The sequence below is a fragment of the Amphibalanus amphitrite genome, unplaced genomic scaffold (genome assembly GCF_019059575.1).
Source record: "Amphibalanus amphitrite isolate SeventyFive unplaced genomic scaffold, NRLGWU_Aamphi_draft 001429F_arrow, whole genome shotgun sequence".
NCBI lineage: Eukaryota > Metazoa > Arthropoda > Thecostraca > Balanomorpha > Balanidae > Amphibalanus > Amphibalanus amphitrite.
The window spans coordinates 5562-27390 of NW_024882922.1; the positions used below are offsets into that span (position 1 = coordinate 5562).

The 21829-nt window shown below is 49.6% G+C and overlaps 1 protein-coding gene across 1 annotated transcript in view; it reads right to left on the reverse strand.

Moving 5' to 3' along the window:
• Window positions 1–5199: 5199 nt before the first annotated feature.
• Window positions 5200–21829, reverse strand: part of LOC122373003 (irregular chiasm C-roughest protein-like) — a gene marked incomplete at its 3' end in the record, with an annotated part of 61455 nt that continues 44825 nt past the window's right edge. The window contains exons 5-12 of the mRNA XM_043350713.1: window positions 19963–20098; window positions 19110–19415; window positions 18715–18877; window positions 16707–16843; window positions 10997–11255; window positions 8510–8668; window positions 6810–6929; window positions 5200–5387 (exon numbers count right to left, since the gene is read on the reverse strand). Of these exons, the coding sequence (XP_043206648.1) occupies window positions 5200–5387; window positions 6810–6929; window positions 8510–8668; window positions 10997–11255; window positions 16707–16843; window positions 18715–18877; window positions 19110–19415; window positions 19963–20098 (1468 nt within the window). The remainder of the gene's footprint in view (window positions 5388–6809; window positions 6930–8509; window positions 8669–10996; window positions 11256–16706; window positions 16844–18714; window positions 18878–19109; window positions 19416–19962; window positions 20099–21829) is intronic.

Here is a 21829-nt window from a genome sequence, read left to right on the forward strand (position 1 = left end):
CCATGTTTCACACGTCAACCTCTATTTTGAATCGATTGATAAGGGTGAAAAACGCATGAAGAGACGTATGTATCACATTTTAATCATGTGCATATTCATTTTTATTCTATAAGCATAGGTACAATTTAGTGCGTCAAGGGAGGTCAAACACGCCCAACGCCGTTCAGGAAAACGAGTGACTAACAACAATGTAAATGTCATTTTAAATCGCCTGTCCGCCCTTTGAATGCGGATAAAGAACGCACTACGACTTGGCGAATTTCGAGACTGGCCAAAAGCAATCACAGCCCGCTCCCAACATCCCGCTTGCAGTGCCCTCCACCAGCACACTACACAATGTATCTGTACATTATCTCACTTGCATTATATACTATTTCGCTTGCAATGTGCCCTTTTCGATCAAAGCGTGTGCCCTATGCCACCTTTGGGACGCAGTGAAAAATCCTTAAAATATGCCCTGATATGAACCCAACTATGCTAATTGCTAGGGTCACGTGATACATGTTTTATGGTCAATTTTACATTTAAAATTCAATGGTGTGGGCTAGACGGCCATTGGGGCCGGTTAAGATTGCGTTCTGGTGGAGGTCAGGTCAAGGTCAGGTCAAAAAAGGCTAAATTTCGGAGTTTATATTTTGCATAAAAGGGGTATCTATTCGATGCAGCTCATCACGGGAAATCCAATGGTGGTCTTTGGCTTGCTCTGTGTGTTCTGTGACGGCTAAAAATTGAGTTTGAAAATTTTACGTAATACATTTTGAGTAGTGTTTTTTGCCATAACTTTGCTAAAAATGGAGCTATCGAGTTTAAGTTTGGCATATCTAGAGCAGATAGTTCTATAACATACATATATTCCAGCTTTAATTTTGAATGTTGTTGGTATTTTCGGGGTGTTATACTTCTATAGTTTTGATGGTCGAACTAAATTTTTGTTTAGAAATCAGAGTTATCAGTTTTGTGGTGCTGTTTATTTTACATCTTTTTTATCTTGAATATTTTTTTGTTATCTTCAAAACTGTAAGCGTGACAGCTCTTCCCGCTAAACCTTTTATTGGGTCGAAAATGACAGAACATGACGTCACTCTGACGTCATTTGTGACTAACCTTTTATAAGAGCTCTGGAAAAATTTGGTCACAAGGTGTAAAAATGATGCCCGGAGGGGTCTTGAAAGTTTGGTGACGACCTACGCTATACTTTAGGAGATATCGACTGAAAAGGAGAGGGGGCTGTTTCGCGCCCCCCTCCCCCCCCCAACGGGGCTCGAGGCTTTCAGTTGTTGCTCTCACATAACTCTTGGTTATATTACAACGTAGTGGAATTGCAAGTGGCAATATAAGCTTCCTGCCAGCGCCGGACCCGAGTTTAAACATGCAGGCTGAATTTTAACATTTGACTTTAAAAAAAATTACCGTTGAGCTTTTTAGAAGTTGTATGAACTGTTCAGCTCCTTTTTTGGTCCATCACAGCGGGCTTGTGTGTCATTTGTCAATCAAAATCGAATTAAAAACTTTTTATTGGGTCTGGTTATCTCGCCAAATTCTTAACTGAATCGTTTAGTAGCTTTTGATTGGGCACTGCCCACGTTGTCTGTCAAACTTTTTGTGTCAACGAGAAGAGGCTGCTGACATCGTTTGTCGCGGTTAGATAATACCAATCCACGTCCCAGTGTGGCTGCTCGATCGCACTTTCCCTGGCCCACCTCTCCCACCAGGCTAGGTTTTGCCCGGCACAGCCCGCACAGCCGTCGCCTCAGTGCCTCGGGCGGTGACCCGTTCAAAGGGGCTCACAATTCGTATGGTGCCGTGGCTCTCAAACCAACACAGAACGGTGAAACGCACAGGCTAACCTTCCATATAAGGCGAACGGCTGATTCTGGCGCCGGGGCTTCATTCATGCTAAGGCGCCCAATCACAGCGCCGCATTTCAGTTAGTGTCGGGCGCAAAAGCTGCTATGCTCCGCCCCTCCATCACGTGACCCTGCCCTCACGTGGCCTCAGTCACGTGGTGTTTCCACTTCTTGGCGCATGGCGGCGCTAGTCTCGCAAGGGCGGTGGTAGCTTGCTCCCCCGCCGTCCGGGGGTGATGGGTAGCAAGTGCTGGTGACTGTACAACAAACTGACTATTTCTTGTCTTACGTCTTGTACAATGCACTGCCTTACTAGATGAGACAACTAGTGACTCGATGCAACTGACACTTATGTGACGGCTGGACTCCATTTCTACCAGAAGTGTGCTGCGCTTTATTTCATAACTTCCGAAGCGTCCGAAACAAAGAACGGACACTGAAGTTGACAAAAACTGAACTGGAGAGCGCTTCACAAAAGAAGCGAGTTATAAGTTCCGCTCGTGACTGAGAGGGAAAACTTGAACACTCTGGCTGCGTTCGGATATTTGGCCAAATCTGGCGTCCGCCGCTCCGGCTAAGGCGGCCGTCCGTCTTCATCAATCGGTGCCGGCCGCCGTCCCATTTCCATCCAAACTGGCGGTTTGTCGCCACTGTTTGCCTAATTTGCCAGTCGGCCGCGTCGGAGTTGTCGCTTCTGCGCCATCCGGCAACAGAGCGCCGCTGCCGCCTCCGGCAATAATGAAATCGCCACGTGCCCAGAATTTGACGGCAGCTCTTGGCCGCCATCGGCGCCGCGCCGAGCTCGCCTCTGGTGCGCCACTTTGGCCGCGCTGGCGATGAGTGGCGCTGTCACTATAAAAGCCAATAAGTGTGTTGACGGTCGAACCAAAACAACGGGAATGCCCGCGGGACCAGGGCATCGTCAGCGGCACAGAGAAACGCGGCGGCGGCCACCGATCGCCGAGCGGCTCCGTTTTTACCGCTGCCAGCGCGGCACGAGGTTTTATTGTATCCAATCGCGAAATTGTAGATGCGGTGAGGCTCTAGAATAAAAATGCTGCACCGAGCAGCACTAAAACATGCTTCTCATCGCCAGCGATCCGCTGCCTAAACAATAAACATAGAGGGTATAATAACGCCCTGAAATTATGCTGAGCCGCAATGCTTTCGCACAAGCTTATAGTCCCGCCGATAGGTGGTACTACACCTTTTTGCATTGCGAGTCGGCATAGATTCAATTGACCGTAACCATAGGCGGCCCAGTTCGGTAAATGAGCATTGTGTTAGACTTACTTTGGACTGTTCGACAGTTTTCATTTCGTTAGTTTATCGGCTGTTCATTTTCGAACGATGTCACAGTATATCGACAAGGGCATTTGATATCGACGCTGACAATAGATTTAGTCTTAGGTCACTTAATTTAGTCGCTTTGCGATTGAATTAGGCAATACAAAATGGATTTCGTTAACGTATAATTTGATTTTTATATTTGTATTTTTCATCAGACGATGAAAATATTAGGCATGTGTTTTTGTGTTGATAAACTCATGAAGTAGCAAACTGACCACGTGGCGTCATAGATACATCCTTTACACTTGAGCTTCTACTGGTTCCCGGTAGGCTAGGTGACCTCAAGCCAGGTCAGTGTGCTTGTGTCATTTGTTATCAAGATGCCGAGCCGCCGCCATACAGTTTGTGCCGCGGACTGCGAGAGAATACCTAATCCAAGCGGTGGCAACGATAACGTTGCTGTGGCCCGCCAGTTGAGCGTAAAGAGGACGACCGGCTGGTCCATCGTGGCAAAGTGGACGCGTACCGGGGAGTTTGCTGCACGGAGGAGAGGGGGCAACCGACCGCGGAAGCTGGATGACATGATCGACTTCTTCCTGATGCTGATTGACGACGACCCGAACAACCGGCGCCTGTCTGGCCAGAGAGGGATCTGGGCCGAGTGACCGCACCGGCGCGGCGACAACTGGCGGCTGTGGAGCGTTCAGTTGTGTGCATTGATTTTGCTGCTTGTGTTCATTGTTATTGCAGTGTTACGTAATGTTTTTTTTATGTGGCATGGCCATTGGCCATACACAAATGAAATGTTCTTTATCATGTTGCATTTTTTTTTTACCAGAGGCATTTCAAGCCGATGAGCCATTACTGTGGATTGAAATGATTCGTTAGCTGCATATATTTATTTGTTTAATAAAATGTGCTTGTATTAAAACCAAATTGTGTTGTATCGTGCAGTGGGACTAAAAAGTAATTCTATGGTGTTTTACGCACGTGTTACCAATTCGTTATCTGCGAATATTTGTAGAGACAGGCCGCAAGTTCAATCAAATCAAATACAGTTATGGGTATGTCGATTATGAATGCTCAGCTCATACATATTGATTATGTATACGATGAAGTTGGATAAAATCGTAAACGAAATTAAAATACCTTTGTCAAAATTGATTCACGCCCGTCTATATCAGATGGACGTTGTCATATTCAGCGCACTATGTCTAAATCCACTGAACAGTGTCGAAGTTGCGCACACTGCCTATTTTCAATGCCCCTTATCGTGAAGGCGCGTTGTGTCGATGAGAGGCGCACAATGTCGAAAGAGCACGCCTGTTGGCGGCTTAAATGAAATAAGTCTATATGACCTGCACAGATGCCGACTCGCAATGAAAAAAGGTGTAGTTGTGGCGCCTGAAGTTATGCTGTACCGCAATGCTTTAGCGAGAGCTTATAGCCCCGCCGATAGGTGGCACTAGTTGTAACGCCTGAAGTTATGCTGCACCGCATTGCTTGCTATTGCGCTTCGCCAGCTTGTACGATTGCGAGGGCTTTATCTATGGTTGAGCATTTCAAGATAGATGTAATGCAATGCACAGTAAGTTAACCAGCAGGTTTAGCAGTTACATACTTGCACTGCTAACCTGCATACTCCTACATACATACTCCTAACCTGCTGACCGCCCCGTCATTCGAATATAGTTCGCATACATAGTACTCGTTCCGGTATTGCCCGTTCCATTCATATAATTTTTTTTACGCCGCATTTGTAGCTCACTCTCACTGTATGTCTCCCTGCCCCCATATTTTCTTTCACCCGTGTATCTCTCTGTACCTCCCTCCCCTCCGTGTTTTCATATCCCTCTCTCTCTCTCTCTCTCTCTCTCTCTCTCTCTCTCTCTCTCTCTCTCTCTCTCTCTCTCTCTCTCTCTCTCTCTCTCTCTCCCCCTCCCTCCCCCTCCCCCTCCCCCTCCCCCTCCCCCTCCCTCTCCCTCTCTCTCTTCTTGCTCATCCCTCTAACCCCACTTCCCCCTTTCATCCCATTTCCCTCCCACCGCGTGCCCCCTCTCACCTGCCGTACCGGTGGGAACGACGCGTCCGTCATGTCGTCCGGATAGCGGTACGATGAGAGCTCATCATCCCAGCGCTCGGACGCAGTCTGACCCGAGAGGGACGAGGTGCTGCGCAGCTCCATCTTCAGATCCGTGTCGGCAGAGCTCTGGTCCGACGGCCGGCCGGAGGTCTTCTCACTACCGTCCGCTGGGTCACACAGAGGTCACCGGTTAGAGAGTGTGGCTGTATCAGATCACAGAGGTCATGAGTTAAGACATGGTAAGGTCACAGTCTAGACATAGTAAGGTCACGGTACCGTCCGCTGGGTCACACAGAGGTCACGGGTTAGAGAGTGTGGCTGTATCAGGTCACAGAGGTCAACAGTTAGACGTAGTAGGGCATGGTACCGTCCGCTGGGTCACACAGAGGTCACGGGTTAGAGAGTGTGACTGTCTCAGGTCACATAGGTCAAGGGTTAGACAAAGTAAGGTCACAACACCGTCCGCTGGAGTTACCAGAACTCATGAGTTAGACATGAATAGGTCTCCGTTTCGCCCGCTGAAGTGATGGGTTCCCCGACAGTAGAGCTAACTGGCACAGCCAAATACCGCGTCTCTCTCAATATTGCCAGGTTCGGTGAAAATATTAAATAGGAAACTAACAGAAACTTGACCTACCCTAATTTGATTTTGAATAGCCCTGCACATTGCTTTCAGCAATACTGCCACCTACATTCCCCATTTCTCTCACTTAGTTGATAAATGCCGCTCATCTCAACCAAGTTATCGCCTTCCGTTTCGCGGAAGGAGCCCATGGCATGAATAGTTAAAACACGCCACACGGTGTTGCCCTTTACTCCTCACGATTCCCAGCTGGCCCGCGTCAAGCTGACCGCGTCAGACTAGCCGCGCGCGCGTCACGTCTGCCTCGGGACCTGACTTGCTGCGCCACACTGGCCTCGTGAGCCGCACCCCCGCGCCAAATTTGTCCCGTCGTAATTCAGAGCGGTCTGCTGCAGTATGCATGCTGGACGAGCCAAGACACGAGTTGCGGTACAACTTGTGACAGGCCGATTCTGGGGCTGGCCAGCTAGGTGTCAGGGCAGACGTCACGCCAGAGAGGTCACGAACCGCGAACGTGAACGTGCTACGTAAATGGGTGGGTATGGGCAGGGCGTTGTGCTGTCTATTGTCATTTCGCTCACAGCTGAATATTATTCTTGTTCAGATAGGTCGTTGGGTGTTGTGTGATAGAAGATAATAGCAAGTTATGTCATGAATGGTTCAGATGACGTCAGAGTTACTAGTCAGCCAGAATTATTAACGCAAGAAAGGGGTTCTTTAGAAAAAGAAACGTGTCTGAACTTAAGTAGCCCACCGGTTCGCGCCGGCTGACCTGACCTGACATAGTAACCTGGCCTAGGTATCAGGCCTGGATGACCTCATTTGGCACCTAAGCCCGGCTGACTCAACCTCACCTGACGTGACTTCACTTGACCTAACCTCACCCGACGTGAGCTCACCTGACCTGACCTCACCTGCCGTAAGCTCACCTGGCGCCCTGCCGCCGGGCTGACCTGACCTGACGCTCTGACCTGACCTGACCGCACCTCACCTGCCGTAAGCTCACCTGGCGCCCTGCCGCCGGGCTGGCGGTGACGGCGGCACATGACCAGCAGCAGGATGGCCGAGATGATGACAATGATGCCGCCCACCACTCCGGACAGCACGATCAGCAGCGGGACGCTCTCTGCCGAGGGAAGGGGATGGCGACGTTAGGCAGGGCACCAGGAAACAAACAGGAGGCATGAGTCTGTTCATGGCACACGAGTAAATAAGTGCTTCACATGACTACATAATTTAGCACTTTCACAGCCCACAATACCCACATGATAATCCTGTAGCATAGTTATGTTATTTCAAGGATTGCCTGTTACGTTGACAATCCACTTCAATTTTGTGTAAGCTGCTTAATAAATATATCATAACTATCTCGTAAGTGCATTCCACTGCACTTTGGCAGCCGCAACACAGAAAAACTTCATGTCCGTATTTCACCGAACTCTTTGCCCGTATATATCACTCAGACAATTTTCCTTTTTCACAGACATCAACAGCCATCAATCGCAAAACCTCTCCTTCATGTCCTCAGCAGCCCAGCCGTTTTCCGAGAGTCCAGCCTTTGCCGTAACGTCTCTGTCGACACCAATTAAACGACCACAAATGTCTCCTTCGTCGGTCATGTCGGCGAAAATTAAAACCCAGCCCGGTCTGCGACACACCCGGCTTTCTCTGTATGTGATAACAAATGTCGGTAATCTGGATCGGGCCCTAATACGACTCAGTGTCGGACCGCAACTGCGTCGTAACGCCGGCCGACAACTCCCATCGCATACTGAGGGGCTTTCCGGCGCAATAAAGCCGGCAGAGGTACTGGGCCGCCGCCAGACACCCGCCATCCACAGAGCTTTCAATGAGCGGAATGCGAAAACGCGTCGCGGCTGTGTCCCTTTCTCTGTTCCTGTATTGGTTTCGCAGCGGCGGCGGCGGCGGTGATGGCGGTAGTGGCACTCCCATGGGACAATCAAGTGAGATCAAATGGAAGTAAAGTGTGCGGTCGGACGCGTGCTGCCCCGATGCCTGTTCGCCGCTGGAATGACTGAGCGGTAATTTGTCGCAACGACTCGCAGCCACCTCACTAGAAGGGAGTCCTGTCGCACGGCGGAGAGCCACCATTGGTCATAAATCCACCGCGGCGAGCGGCAGTGCGATCATTTCTCCAGACGTGTGACCTGAATGATGGCCGGATGGTGGGAAGGTTCGGGATGGTTAGCGAACGCGCCGCATCGGTGCGGACACGGCCCCACACGCGGACGGACGGTGGCCACATTTGCTAATGAACAGGGCGCTGTGTGCGGTGCACTGTCGGCTGCTAATTGCGATTGGTTTCCACCGTGCCGGTTCGGTCGGGATTGAGGAAGATTTATCCCTCTCAGTGTGCGCAACAGAAAAGGCACAATGCAGTTTCTGTCCTCTGATCAAGAAAAAGCAAATACGCTGTGATCGGTGCACCCTTCTATCCTCAACTTCTAAATGAACATGAATGCACCTTTTTGGCAACCGAATTACAGATGTAAAAATAATTAGCATATTCCTAAATAAACCATCAAACCAGAACCATTGGATCATATCACTTCTTCAGCATCACAGAGGAACACCAGTCTCCGTCATCAAGACCGAGCTCCGATTTAGATAATTGATTCCAGTATAAGAAACAGTCCTCTCCAACACCCCCGCCCAGCCACCCAGTATCCCATCTCACACACAGACCTTGTTTCTGCAGCAGCACGGTGGCAGAGTCTGCTCCGTACTCGTTGTGGAACGTGCAGTTGTAGAGGCCAAAGTCAGACTCGCTGGCTCCGGAGACGACCAGGAGACTGCGCACGCCACCCTCTATCGGCTCGTCCACCGTCTTGTAGCGGCCCAAGTCTGTGAAAGAGACAGGATGGGGTAGATGAGAGCAAGTTTATTTTGTAGGCTTGCTTTTTTGCGAGTGAAATAAGGGGGAATAATCAAATATTCACACAGTTCGTGCACAGACGAGACATCTTGTGCGTGCAGTGCTTGCTGCGGTGGACTGATAACTGAAATCACTGAAAATTATCTGGCCTTTACTACATTGTTACACGTACTTTGGCGAACCATTCTAAATGAAAAACAGTTATGCTTGACACAAGCTTTCACAGTTCATGACTGAAGCGAAGGGCTAGCTGAAATAAGCGTACTCGTCACAAGTACACAAAAGCTTAGATGTAGCAACTTGTGGGTAGATTGTAATATAGTCAATGAGCGTAGCTAATAACGGCAAATGTCAAAAAAGCAAGAAGTTCAGTGTGACCATCTAGAGCTCGGATTTCATCTCGTCACAGCCACCCTTTTACTAAAGCGGCCTTCATATGAATCTCTGGGCGACAGCACACGCCTCAGCGCTGCATTAGGTCCGGTTCATACCGGGCACGGAATGAGCCGTCCGCCGTTGGGTCCGTCTGTAGCGGCGGGCTCCGCCGACACGTCACTACCGACCGTTCATCACCGACTCAACATCAAATGCACCATGTGCTCACTCAGGCCAGATTCCCAGTAAAACGGACCGGGCCGCCGACTGTCCGGCCTTTCAAAGAGGGCGCAATGTCAGAGCCGGCCAGCTGGGCTGGCAGCCACTCGGTTATTAAGCCTACAATATGTAGCGGCCTGTCGCTAAGCTGGGATCAATTACAGCCGACGGCGCAGATTGTGAATTGTTTACAACGCTAGTCGCTACAGGCCAAATTAAGGAAAATGCTCGCTAACATTGCCATTTTTCGAAATGGCTAATTTCCATAACGTAGCTTAAATGTCCATGACGTTCCGTCATGGACATTACAATAAAGGAGCGTTGACATGTAATACAAATAAAAATATGTCCAGATGTCTTTTAAAAATCAAGTTGACAACTTGTATGTTTACACCATCTGTGCTCGTGGCATGTACGCAAATCAATAATTTTGCTACTTAAATAAATAAATGGTCAACGAAGGCGTCAAGTCAGGTCAAACATCACTCCATCTCAAAGTTCTCATGACTTTCAACCGCGCCCTTTCAGCGTGTCACGGCTCACAGACTATGACCTATGGCCCTTATCCCCTTACTGCAATCCGTGACACTTATTCCCTCCCGGCGATCCCTGATCCCGGTGCCATTTCTGATCCGGCTCCTGCCTACGCCACCGGCCGGCCACCCTTCACTCTCCTGCCCGCCGCGGTCGGCCACCCGTCCGTTCCGTCGAGCCAACCAATCCACTAATGGTGCCCACGCGGCCGCCCGCCGACGCGTATGGAATCAGCCCTGTTCGAAACCAGTTCGCTTTGTTCAGATCACACACGCCTCTCTCCTGCCCGGTCATCTGACGTCTTTATGAACACTGCTCCTCTCGTTCCATACCGCTCTCTTTCACTTCTCCCCCCTGCCCAGCTAACCCCTCTCGATCTCGCCGGCGTGGCTGGCCGAATTTCAACGCTAAGCTCGCAGCGCGCCGCCCGCTGCCTGCATTGTGTGCTGTGCTCCAATCACCGACATTCCCGCCGGCAAATCCCCGCCGCAAGATTGATCATGCTTCGCGCCCATGCAGTGTGAGACCGGGCAGGCCACCAAGCTGAGACGCGACCGGGGCAGGGAATGAGGACTGAAACGCGGACCCACGGTAGAAGAGGGTTGCAGGTTTTTACAGATGGGGGCTCCATGTTTGTACCAGAAAAAAGGAGATCGATAGCGTTAGCATAGCGCATATCTGTACAAAATTATGCACCAGTTGGAATGGCGCAATGTGCTAAGATGAAATTAATAATAACAAAAGAAAACTCGGGCCTTAGCCATCGTAAGTTCTCATGCATGTAGGTCTGATTGATACCAATACCGTCAAAGCTCTGAAGTTCAGTCAGGCTTAGCGAAAATGTAGGGATGTAGGTTTCGTGAAACATATCCCATCCCAAATCCCTGCACCGGTCGGTGTTCGGTGCTAAAAGATACGGGTTTCGTTTCACATCTGAAAATGAATAGGTTCTGCCGTTTCATATTCGCAAGTGAATACGCTTTAGGCTGGTTACTCTCAGCTCAGTTTCAAGTGAACCGCTACACGATACACGCCTGCAGCGCTCGCCTTTTTAGGTTAAACCGTGAACTCGCGTTTTACAATCGCCCTATGAACTGCACACGTATGCTCACATATTGTGCACATGCACAGTACACAAACAAATTCCTACGTGAGTCGCGACATCTCACCTGTGCGGATGGGCCGTCCATAGAGGTACCAGACGGTGGCAGAGGGCGCCGGGACGCTGGTGACCACACACTCGACCGTCACCGTGCCTCCGGCGACGCCGCGCTGCGGTGACCGGGCGCTGACCTCGGGTCGACCCCGAGCAAACACCATCAGCTGGCGAGAGATCTCGGGGAAGCCGGTGGTGGCCGCGCGGCACTCATATCGCCCAACCGAGTTCAGCGTGACGGTAATTTCCAGTTCGGAGCCTAGACCGACCACCTGTGGAAGAGGGCTGGGTCAGTACAGAATGTCACAACATGAAAAAGTCACAGTCCACGTGGGTTAAGCTGAGTCGTTTCTTCGTCAGGCGAGGGCATTGGTCTTGTGGTGACACAAGTGCATTGCGGTTTGATCCCCTCAGAACAAAACAATAACCGAGAGCAAAAACAAACGGCGATATAATTCTTAAAATGCTATCTGAAAAGAATATAAATCACTGCAGACAAGATTCCAACTACAGTACCTTTAAGCTTTGATTGGTAGGTAATGGTGTCCAGAAGAGAATATCCAGAACTAAAATTCGACTGTAGAAACTCTTTACTGGTACAAAGTAATCACATACACGATGCTGTAATGTACCGGTAAAGTACCGTAGTCGTCGCCTTCACACGAGAAGACCTAAATGAACCGAGCAAAAATACTCTCCCGGCAGCTCTGTAATGGTGGCCGGTATTAGAAATGAGAGAGGGAGAGGGAGAAGGAGAAGGAGAAGGAGAGGGAGAGGGAGGGAGGGAGAGAGAGAGAGAGAGAGAGAGAGAGAGAGAGAGAGAGAGAGAGGGAGGGAGGGAGGGAGGGAGGGAGAGAGAGAGAGAGAGAGAGAGAGAGAGAGAGAGAGAGAGAGAGAGAGAGAGAGAGGGGGGGACTTGTGCCGGCGGCAGTGCAATGTTTTGAAACCAAGGCAGCACAAACACTAGTGCAAGCCAAGATCAAAAGAACCGCTTTCCGTTTAGCTCCATCGCATCATTTCGGCGAACTTGTAGCTTTTCTACAAAGGATGCAAGCTGCAGGGTAGTTTCGTCAACACCGGCTTCGCTTTGATGCTGAGTGTGTACACTGTATATACACTGAGCCGTCCAGCACGTTTCATTGTCAAATGTCAGCAACTGGGAAGTTGTTTGTGTCACAAAGGAATATATCGTAAGCAAGCGACTGTTAAAAATGTCTCCAAATTTTTTGCTCTGTTTTACTTCTGCTTGTCCAATAGGTTATCATTATTGAAGCGCCACAGCTATCAATACCATACTTTCTAACGCCATGCACTCGCCATCAAATGCGGTATAACACTAACACTAACAATAACAATAGCACCAAAAACAGCGTCACAAATATCACTCTACGATCACCTCCACCACCACCACCACCACCGCCCACACCAACAACAGCAACACCGCGCCAGGGGAGTCGAGAGAGCATTCGCCGGATATCGACACTGTCTACATCGTCTGGCGGGCCGCTCGTATTTCTCCCTATTACTGAGCCGTGTCGGCAGCGAGGGCGGTAGAAGGAAAGGTCTGACCGACACCACTGACCCACCGACACATAGGCTGACCGGAAGGGCAGGCGATTGGGATTGGCCGGCACTTAGAAGGTCACACGATCACCCAGAGTGAGCGTGAGATTTATCATGCCACTTCCCGGGAAATAAATCACCAAACGTGTGAATGCAGTGATTTGCGCTGAGGATTGCAGCCTCAATGCAAGACAATGCAAGGTGCTGCTCGAGACAGACACAATACACAGTGGTGTCGGTGAAAGTGCGCAGTGTTCCAAAGCCAAAACTGGACGCAACAAAGCCAAAATTGGGAGCAGCCCCTACTGAAGCAGCACATGTAACCGGTGGTTCCGTTTGAAAAAAGACATCACATCAGCATAAAGTTTGAATACGTGCGTTATCAAATAATCGGCACCAAAGCACATTCTGTAAAGCCCAGAGAGGTCGCAAGATCTCGGTCCAATGAGTTGCAGAAATCAAGTTTGACAATGTTACCTTAAAGCCTCGCCACGGTGGCGGGCGTACATCGTAACTCTGGTAGCGACGATGATGCCTCTGACCTCCAAATCGTCGATCCTGATTGCAAGACGCATAATTAGCTTTTCTGTTTTGAATTTTGCATTAGGAAAGATACTAGCAATCACACTACAAACTTTCGTAATCGAGCTTGGTTATAAAAGCCCCAACACGGGCCCTGAGGAATATTCCAAAATAGTCGTTCTATCGGCCCATCAGACAAATCCACGCTACCAAATCTATTGTTGTTTTTGTCTGTCAATGTAATCACGCCTCTCGGTATCATTTTCGGCTTCCCCAGTACGCGCTGTTGATCTCGTTTCTTCCTTCTCTGCCTCACAAAAACGCGCCATCCCCTTGACGGCCAAGTTAACTTCCGGCTGTGTAATTGGAGGTTGTGGCGCGGGTTTTTCACCGGTGGTGCTTGGTGGGCGGTGGACGCCGGGCCGGCGGGCGATACCAACTTTAAATGGGCTCCCGTACCTAGCCCCAGCGAGGTGGTCAATGTCGAACGGTCGAAAGGCTCGCAGAAATGCCGAGCCGAGGAAAACAACAGCCGTCTCTGCGCGGCCACTCACGAACGCAACAGTCGGCCGACGCAGCTAATGGTAACGAATGAAGTTACAGAGTTCAGTTGTGGTCGTTACTGCAGACGGCTGCTCGCCGGGCAAAATTTTCAATTTGCTGTAAACGCAGCTCCAGCGGAACGAAAGCTGAAAACTTTAACCTTCCAGGCGGTGGGGGGGCAATTTTTTGCCCCCCCTTTAGTTTTTTTGATATATCTCGAGAACCGCTGCGCCGATCGTCACCAAACTTTCAGTACCCTCCCGGGAGCAGCTAGCGCACATGGTGACCAAAAATTTTTTCCAAAGGCTATGATAGGTTGGCCGCTAATGACGTCAGAGTGACGTCATTTTTGCCATTTTCGACCCAAAAACAGGTTTCGCGGGAAGAGCTGTCAGGCCTACAGCTTTAGAGATACAGAAAAATGTTTCAGACATAAAAGGTGTGGAATGAAAAGGGCTACAAAACTGCTATTTCGGTTTTTCGAATTTTCTGGATTTTGACCCCCAAAAATCAAAAAATATATTTTTTGAATATAATAGCCAAAAAATCCAAAAAGTTTTTTGAATTTCGAAAAAACCGGAATATATGTGATAGCCCCTACCGCCTTCTATCTACATACCAAATTTGAGATCGATACCTCTTTTTTTGGCGAAGTTATAGCGAAAAAAACTGTTCAAAATTGATGACGTCAAATTTTCAAACTCAATTTTTTAGCAATTCTAGACCTCGTAGCGCAAAACAAAGACCACCATTAGACTCCCCGCGACGAGCTGCATCGAATCGATACCCATTTTATGCAAAAATATCAACTTTGAAATTTGACCTTTTTTGACCTGACCTTGACCTGACCTCCACCAGAAAGTGACCTAAACCGTACCTGATGGTCTTATAACCAACACCATTGAGTTGGAAATGAAAAACTGGCCATAAAACATGCATCGCATAACCTTAGTAAAGTTGGGCTCATGTGGTGACCCTTGGTGACCTTTGGTGACCTGACCTGTGACCTGACCTGGTATGACCAGTGACCTCTAATAGCAACATAGGTACTAGACAACTGACGCCTTATTGCTGATTTTCGACAAAATGCGTTTTACTCGGTGTTATAGCGCTCTCCCTAGAAGCCCCGTGAACGGTGAAACATTTTATCTTTGACCTGACCTGTGACGTCATCGGTGACCCCGAGGTCAATGAAATTTGGTTTCCCTCGACAAATTTGGCAGGGCTATCAAACGCCGTTTGAATTTTCCGGATCCGTCCAGTAGTTTCGGAGATACGGGGGGGGGGCAAAAAAGTGCCCCCCCCCCCCCCACCGCGCGGAAGGTGGCTGGTAGGCCCACCGCCTGCCGGGTTAATAGCTATTTTGAAACACCTACAGGCGCTTCACAATGAATCACTAAAGAACACCAGTAGCCAAAATATCGTAGACAGGCGTCCATTACAGGGCAGTCATAGCATCACCTCATACTTCTCATCACCTCATATCCGTCACATCAGTTTCGGCCGTCTCTGGCAGCCGGTGGTGCTGTACCAAAATGATGGCGAATTAAGTTGGTTTGTAGCCAGCAGAGTGCTCAGCGCTAGCCAAGGCCATCCATCAAGCTTCTAGGCCAATGAGACAGCGGCAGATCCTGCTAACTACACCGAAAGACGGCTTAATGCTTAGACGGGGTTGGTGGAGGTGTGTGAAACGAATAACCGCTTCTAAGATGCATCCAATATCCATATTCCCATTAGAACTTGTCGATCAATGTCGAACACTGCACACACAGCTCCACTGTTCCGCAAGACTCAGAACCGTTTCACCATTCCCTCATAATGTCGCTAGTATTGGGTACCTGCAGCTATGCTGTTCCGCATGGCACGTTCTATGTCTCCACTCCCGCTCATAGATGTCGCTAATGTCGGGCGCCTGCAGCTATGCTGTTCCGCATGGCACGAAACTGCGCTCCCCCACTAATGGGTAACGTTACTCGTATGAATCCCGCGATATGCGCCTGCATTCATGGCGCCTCATGCACGAAGCAATGCAAGTGCACTGCTGACACAGCCCATTAATTTGCGTTGGTAGCAAGTAACATCGCAATGCTGTTCCGCATGGATACAACGACCCGCACATATAGTACGAGTAATACGTTTTTGATTGCTTTATAAACGCGGTTGCCTAACCAGTCAATGAGGAGATCTAGCCTTAGACTAAAATGGTTAGAGCAGTAGGTATGACTAAGAAATGAAATAACGTTTCGGTGAGATGAGTGACATACACGTGATGGGTGTACCCGGCTTAACCGCATTTGTCATGTTGATGGCATGGTGTAGGTAAACTACGTTCTTTTCTAGCTGGACCAGGCCTGTCGACGCATGAGTGGTTAGCAGTAATCATGCTCTCTAAGTTTTCAAACTCATTTCGCTTGATGGAGGGGCTGCCCCTATCAACTTGTCTGGCTTTGTTGTGAGCGATGTGGGGAAACACCATGATCCGTCTAGAAACAATTTTTCGGGACCACGAGCCAGATGGCGACGAAATTTACAAAAATCGCTCAAATTAAAAGTCATGTGACATATAAACAAAATAGGTAAATTACTCGTACACCATCCAAAGTAATATTGTATCATATTGATTCATATGGGAATTAAAATTAAGCTCGCCACTCTGCGATCGGTACTGATGACCTAGAAGGTCAGCATCGTATAATGATACACGACTAGCTACTTGCGTCTTAATTACATGTTCCGAGTGATACCATTCGCTCATCAATTAATTAAGGATATCTGGCTAGCGACGACCGTGCACACGTATGCTGAACCGTCTAAAATATTCGCATGAAGCGACCATGACGTCCTGGTCCACACAAATAAACCACAATGTCGCTCGTATATCACCTTAGGAAGGCACTTAATTTACAGGTAACCATTCGCTTAAATTATTCCAATCGTACATACCACCACACTGGACAGTAGAAATGAAACATTTATTTACTACCAAAATACAACTGCAAAAGAAGGTTAGTAAGATTAAGTAAAACCGTCACCAAATAAAATCACCAAAAAAGTTTCAATCCAGGAGATCAAATGCGATTCCAAGCTGACCTCACCTTTTGACACCCCTCGCAGTCGCGTTTGAACCAGACGATTTCCGGGCTGGGGTTGGCGTCGACGTCGCATTTGACCGTGACCTTTTCACCGACCTCCGCGGACGCATCTTTGGGCTCCTCCCGGAACCGCGGGCCGTCTGTGCAGCACGGGGAGGGGCCAGTCAGGGGGCTGGGAGGAGAGGCTTTTTGAGGGTATGGAGAAGATACGTGCAGAGTCACGGTGGGCGGAGCACACTTCCGCTTGTAGAAAAAGGAAGACGATGTTAAGCAGTGAATAAAACTGGCAGCAGATTTCGGGAAAATCATAAAAATAGCATAAGTGTGACCATATGTATTGGTATCGGTATCAGTGCGACTGTCAGAAGTTTAGTTAAGTGCAAAAAAAGGGTGACCGTTCGCAGCACGAATGACAAACCCGTTTGGTTGGCCAGTGATTATAAATAAGGTGTGGCTGTTACCCATTACATGTAAGATGTATTGAGCTGGGGCAAGGCTACAAGTAAATTCTTTGGCTCAGGAGTTAACGACACCCATAAAACCATCACATCCTCGCATAATTAAAACCCCAGACTCAGTTACGTGTCTGCGTCACGGCGCTGGTCGCATAGCGCGAGACCATCAGCCCGTGAGGTGAGTCCCTGCGCTACTGCCAGTAGATGACTCGGGAACCACACCGGGTGCCTCTCCACCGCCACAGCCGCCTCGCTCCAGTACAAATCTGGGACAAATCCAGAAATTACGCCGCCAAATTCCACCGGCGAGCAGGGCGCTGCCAGACTGAGGGCCTCCAGTCCCGGGGGACGGAGTCCTACTGGAGGATGGGATAGGCGGAGTGGAGACAGGGCTGGAGCTAATTACAAACAGCTGCTCGGAGTGGGTATATATGCACGGTACACGGTTTATCTTTGAAATGATCACTCTCGGAAAATTACAACAAACATTGTTTACTCAAAATGCATGAATGATACGTACAATATAATAATTATAGGAGTTTAAATGATGTTCGGAAGCAACCTACAACCGTTGGGCCCAAGTGGCCTGCTGTTACATGGAATACATGTTATGTTATGTTATGTTATGTTAAAACTTTAAGCTGAAGTCAATATGACCACTGCTACCGACTGCCAGGTCAGCCTGTCCGTCCGTTTGCTGTCAGTATAGTGTACACATGGCACCGGCGGAGCCGCTACGCCGGTCCACCAAACGGGTCTCCGGGCGGCCGGCAAGACTTTAATTTCCGGCGCACTAACAGCTCCTGGTGTTGGTTAATTTCATTAAACGCCGCCGCCTTGCAATAATTGTTGAAATATTGGTCATGGCCAGGCGGGCGTGTCGCGTTAATGTCATCCGAGCAGTCATTTCGCAGCGGCCCGACCACTCATAAGGAGCGTCGGCCAGACGTCGATGCTGGGAAGGACACATCAAACGCCAGACAACCGCCGCCTCGGGACCGGGCACTGCTGTCCGGGAAACCTGTGTGCGTTCGCGTGCCTTCAAAGGTTGGCAGCGTAAACAGGCCATTGTATGATGAAAATCGTGGAACCATTACCATAGGCATGATAAAAACAAGTACGTTGAAAATTGGGTGCAAGATGGATACCATTTTTTTAAAAAGAATTTCGATGTTTTTTTTTCGAAATGACAGCTTTGCCTGTCCAGCCTGGAGGGGGGTTGCGGCGTGGAGGAGAAGGATTTCAGTGTCCTGAGGATAGAAGCACGGAACGGTCGAAAATATAATACAAACTCTAATACAAATACAAATCTAATCTTATCTAATACAAACTCGATATTAGATATGTATCGAGTTTGTGTATTAGATATTCTGATAGTATATGTTTACGTCGCGTTTGGGGAAGATATCTGAACATATGTTGCAAATAAAGCGTTGACTTTATCTAGCAAAGCAAGTTGTCCAACTGAAGGGAAAAGTTGTCCAGAACTCATGCAACAGGGACCAACTCCAGGACAACTTGTATCTAACTCATGACATAACTTGTGTCAAACTCACAGCGAATGTCTAAGTCGACCGAGTGGCTGCCCGTGCCGATCTCATTCGTTACGTCACACTTGACGGCGGCTGAGTTGAGTTCTCGTCCGATGGAGCTCAGTTTGAGTTCCCTGCCGTGGTCACCTACCACCACCTCGTCTCGGATGAACCACTTGAAGATGAGCTGTAGACAGCGGTGGGCGGTGACGTGAACACGTGAGATGAGCCGTGGGCAGCACCGACAAACATATGACATGACGTGGGACAACAATTCAAAGGCAAACGTGCTTTTCGAGCTAAATGTTATTTCCCCATTATTTTCAGAAGTAAAGCAAAACGTCTCTGCCGTGTCAAAGCTAGAAAACATCACAAATCAAAAAGTACCTAGCAGCCAGCTTACAACCCGCACAACTCACGTCATCATCCGGATTGGCCGTGGCCGAGCACTTGAATGTGACGTCATCATACTCGTTGACCTGCGTCGAGTCTATCTCCACGGCCACCTCTGGCGGGTACTTGACGTGAAGAGTAAGCGCCACCGATTGCGGCTCGTCCAGCGCCTCGTTCTTGGCCTTACAGGTGATGTTGGCGCCGTCGTGACGCGCCTCCGGTTCCAGCAGGATCGTGGACTCGACGACGTAGCGTTTGCCGTCGGACATGTGTCTGTCTTCGCTGGTGATGTTATTCTCCAGTTGTGTGCCATCGCTGTCGAACCACTCCAGCTGCCGGAGGTTCGTAGAAGCGTCAACAGATGGCAGCACCGGTGGTGGAGAGGCGATGCGCCAGCCGGAAGCGCGGCACGATAAAACACGCCAAGACATCGCCGCCGGACGCGCTCGCATTCCGGCGCGCGCCAGACAGACATACGGACACACAAAGACAGACAGATGGCCGGACCGACGCCACTAGCGGCAACAAGTCGTGCAGCCGACGGCCGCATAATGCGAACGGCGGTGGTAGGCGGCGATCTACTGCTAGCAAACAGAGCAATTCCTGGGAACATTGCCGCAACTGCTCGCTGCTCGCTGTCTCGGCTTGAGTATAGTGAGAGGCGGTGGCTGATAGTGAAGAGTTAAAGAACTAAACTAACTAAAGAACTAACTAAAGAACTATAGTGGTCGATGAAGTTCTACGTCGGCGACAAAGCAAAACGGATCTATGCAATTTTGGAACACAAGAATGAATAAGCATCAGTGGAACATCAAGCTTATCTTCTCCTCCGTCCGGTTCCCCACAGGCCTGTGAACTCCACGGGCGCTCCGGACCTACCTTTGGCGGCGGTTTTCCTCCTCGGCTCTCACACTGCAGCTTGATGACCACCCCAGCGGTGGTGGAGAGGTCCTCTCCCTGGACTATGCGCGGGGCACTCGGCGGCACCAGCACATTGAGACGGGCGTTACGGGACCTGGGGACAGAGATGCGGCCAGTCAGAAGGGTGGGGAAATAGTTCATTGTCAGTCAGGCCGGCGAGCTTGGTACGGAGGCAGGTAGACGAGTGAGAGGGTAATCAGGTAAGTAACGCGTCAGCAAGCTTATCACTATGCATAGGTACAGCCCACCGCTAAAGCAATGTAGGGTTTTACCAATCTCAACGGTTGGCTTTGACTGGCGATTGTTTAATGCGGAGTGATCGAAAAGAAGATGTCAATAGCTAAAGTTGCAGCTGCAAGGGTGACGATACATATAGGCTGCATTCAAAGTTTCATTGTAGTCTGGCTAATCGTTCCTAAGCTTCAGAAGCAGAACATACCCATGACTGAAACCCCACATTACTTCTGCTGTGGACTGTATGTATGTACATGGTCAAACAATATAATGGATGTCTCGCGGCCATGTCTATGAGCCAGATGCAGAGGACAGAGATAAAAGAAAAACCTAACAGGACTGAAAAGCCTTGCAGTTGGAAGCATGAGACTAGAGTGAGACATTCAACAGGGGGATGAGGCTCAGACTTTCCGGTAACAGACTCCTATGGAGCCAGACGACGTTGGGAAACCTACAGACACAGCCGCCCGTCTGATGAACCGGTCTCTCAGGACTCTAGCGACGGATCATCAGGCTCGCCCGCAGACCAGCCGAGCGCCGCTGTCGACACATACATAAATTATCGACGCGTCGCCGGTCAAACGGCATCCGGCGGCGGTTGTGGATCGACGCAATCAGCGTAACAAGATTGCCCGCGGGCGCAGGCGGCGCTTGGCGGTCTTCAACAGTCTCTCGGAGCTTCGACACATAATGAGAGGGAATGGAACAGAAAGCACACATCAATCAGCTTAGCTGGAATCAGATTGAGTGGATACTAACTGAGGGTTTTACAAGTATATCGGTACACAGTCGTGAATTACAAATGCGAAAACAACCACAGCAATAATTGAGTGACGACTCTTTCGATGAAAGACAGATACTGATACACGATTAACACGGGTCTCCGAGTGTACCCACTCGGCCACATACAAATGTTAGTCTGTTTGGCGTCTCTGCCGGCCGCGCCGGCGTCGCTGGTCTCACGGTCACACAGTCAAGTTGGCCGCCACCGGCACGAATTTACATATGCGGGCCGAAATTGAGCAACTTGTGCCGTCCGCTGGTCCGCGTAACGGCCAGCCGAGCTCGGTCACTCTCTAGGCCCGGAGCGGCGCCAATAACACGGCTAGCTGGCCATGGCCGACCGCGAGAAATGAGGCCCCCACTGAGGAGACTCGCTCGAATCTCGCGGCGGCCGCGCGGCCATGGCACAGCGCTCCTGGCGAGTCGCGCGGAACGCCCAAAATGATGGCGTCATTTCTGCAGCTCTGTGTGCCGAAACGGGGCCCATCCGCGGCAGATGGGTGCCAGGGATTTGGTGAAGAGATCTCGTGATACGAGCGCTGAAAGATTTTGGTGGCAACGCAAAAAAAAAAACAAAGCTGCAATACAAATTCTCTTCAGAATATCGAGGATATTTTCAAGCATCGTTTTTCGTTATTAGCGTTTTTTTTTTCGTTACATGAGACCACGACTGGGCAGTTGGCTGCCTTCTAAAATGTCATCAGCCTGTTGGCCAGCACACTTCCTTTTCAATCACGTTTGCTCCACTCCTGCTGGGTAAGACTCGTAACTGAGCCAATTTCCCGATCTGTACTGGTTGTTCTAGCTT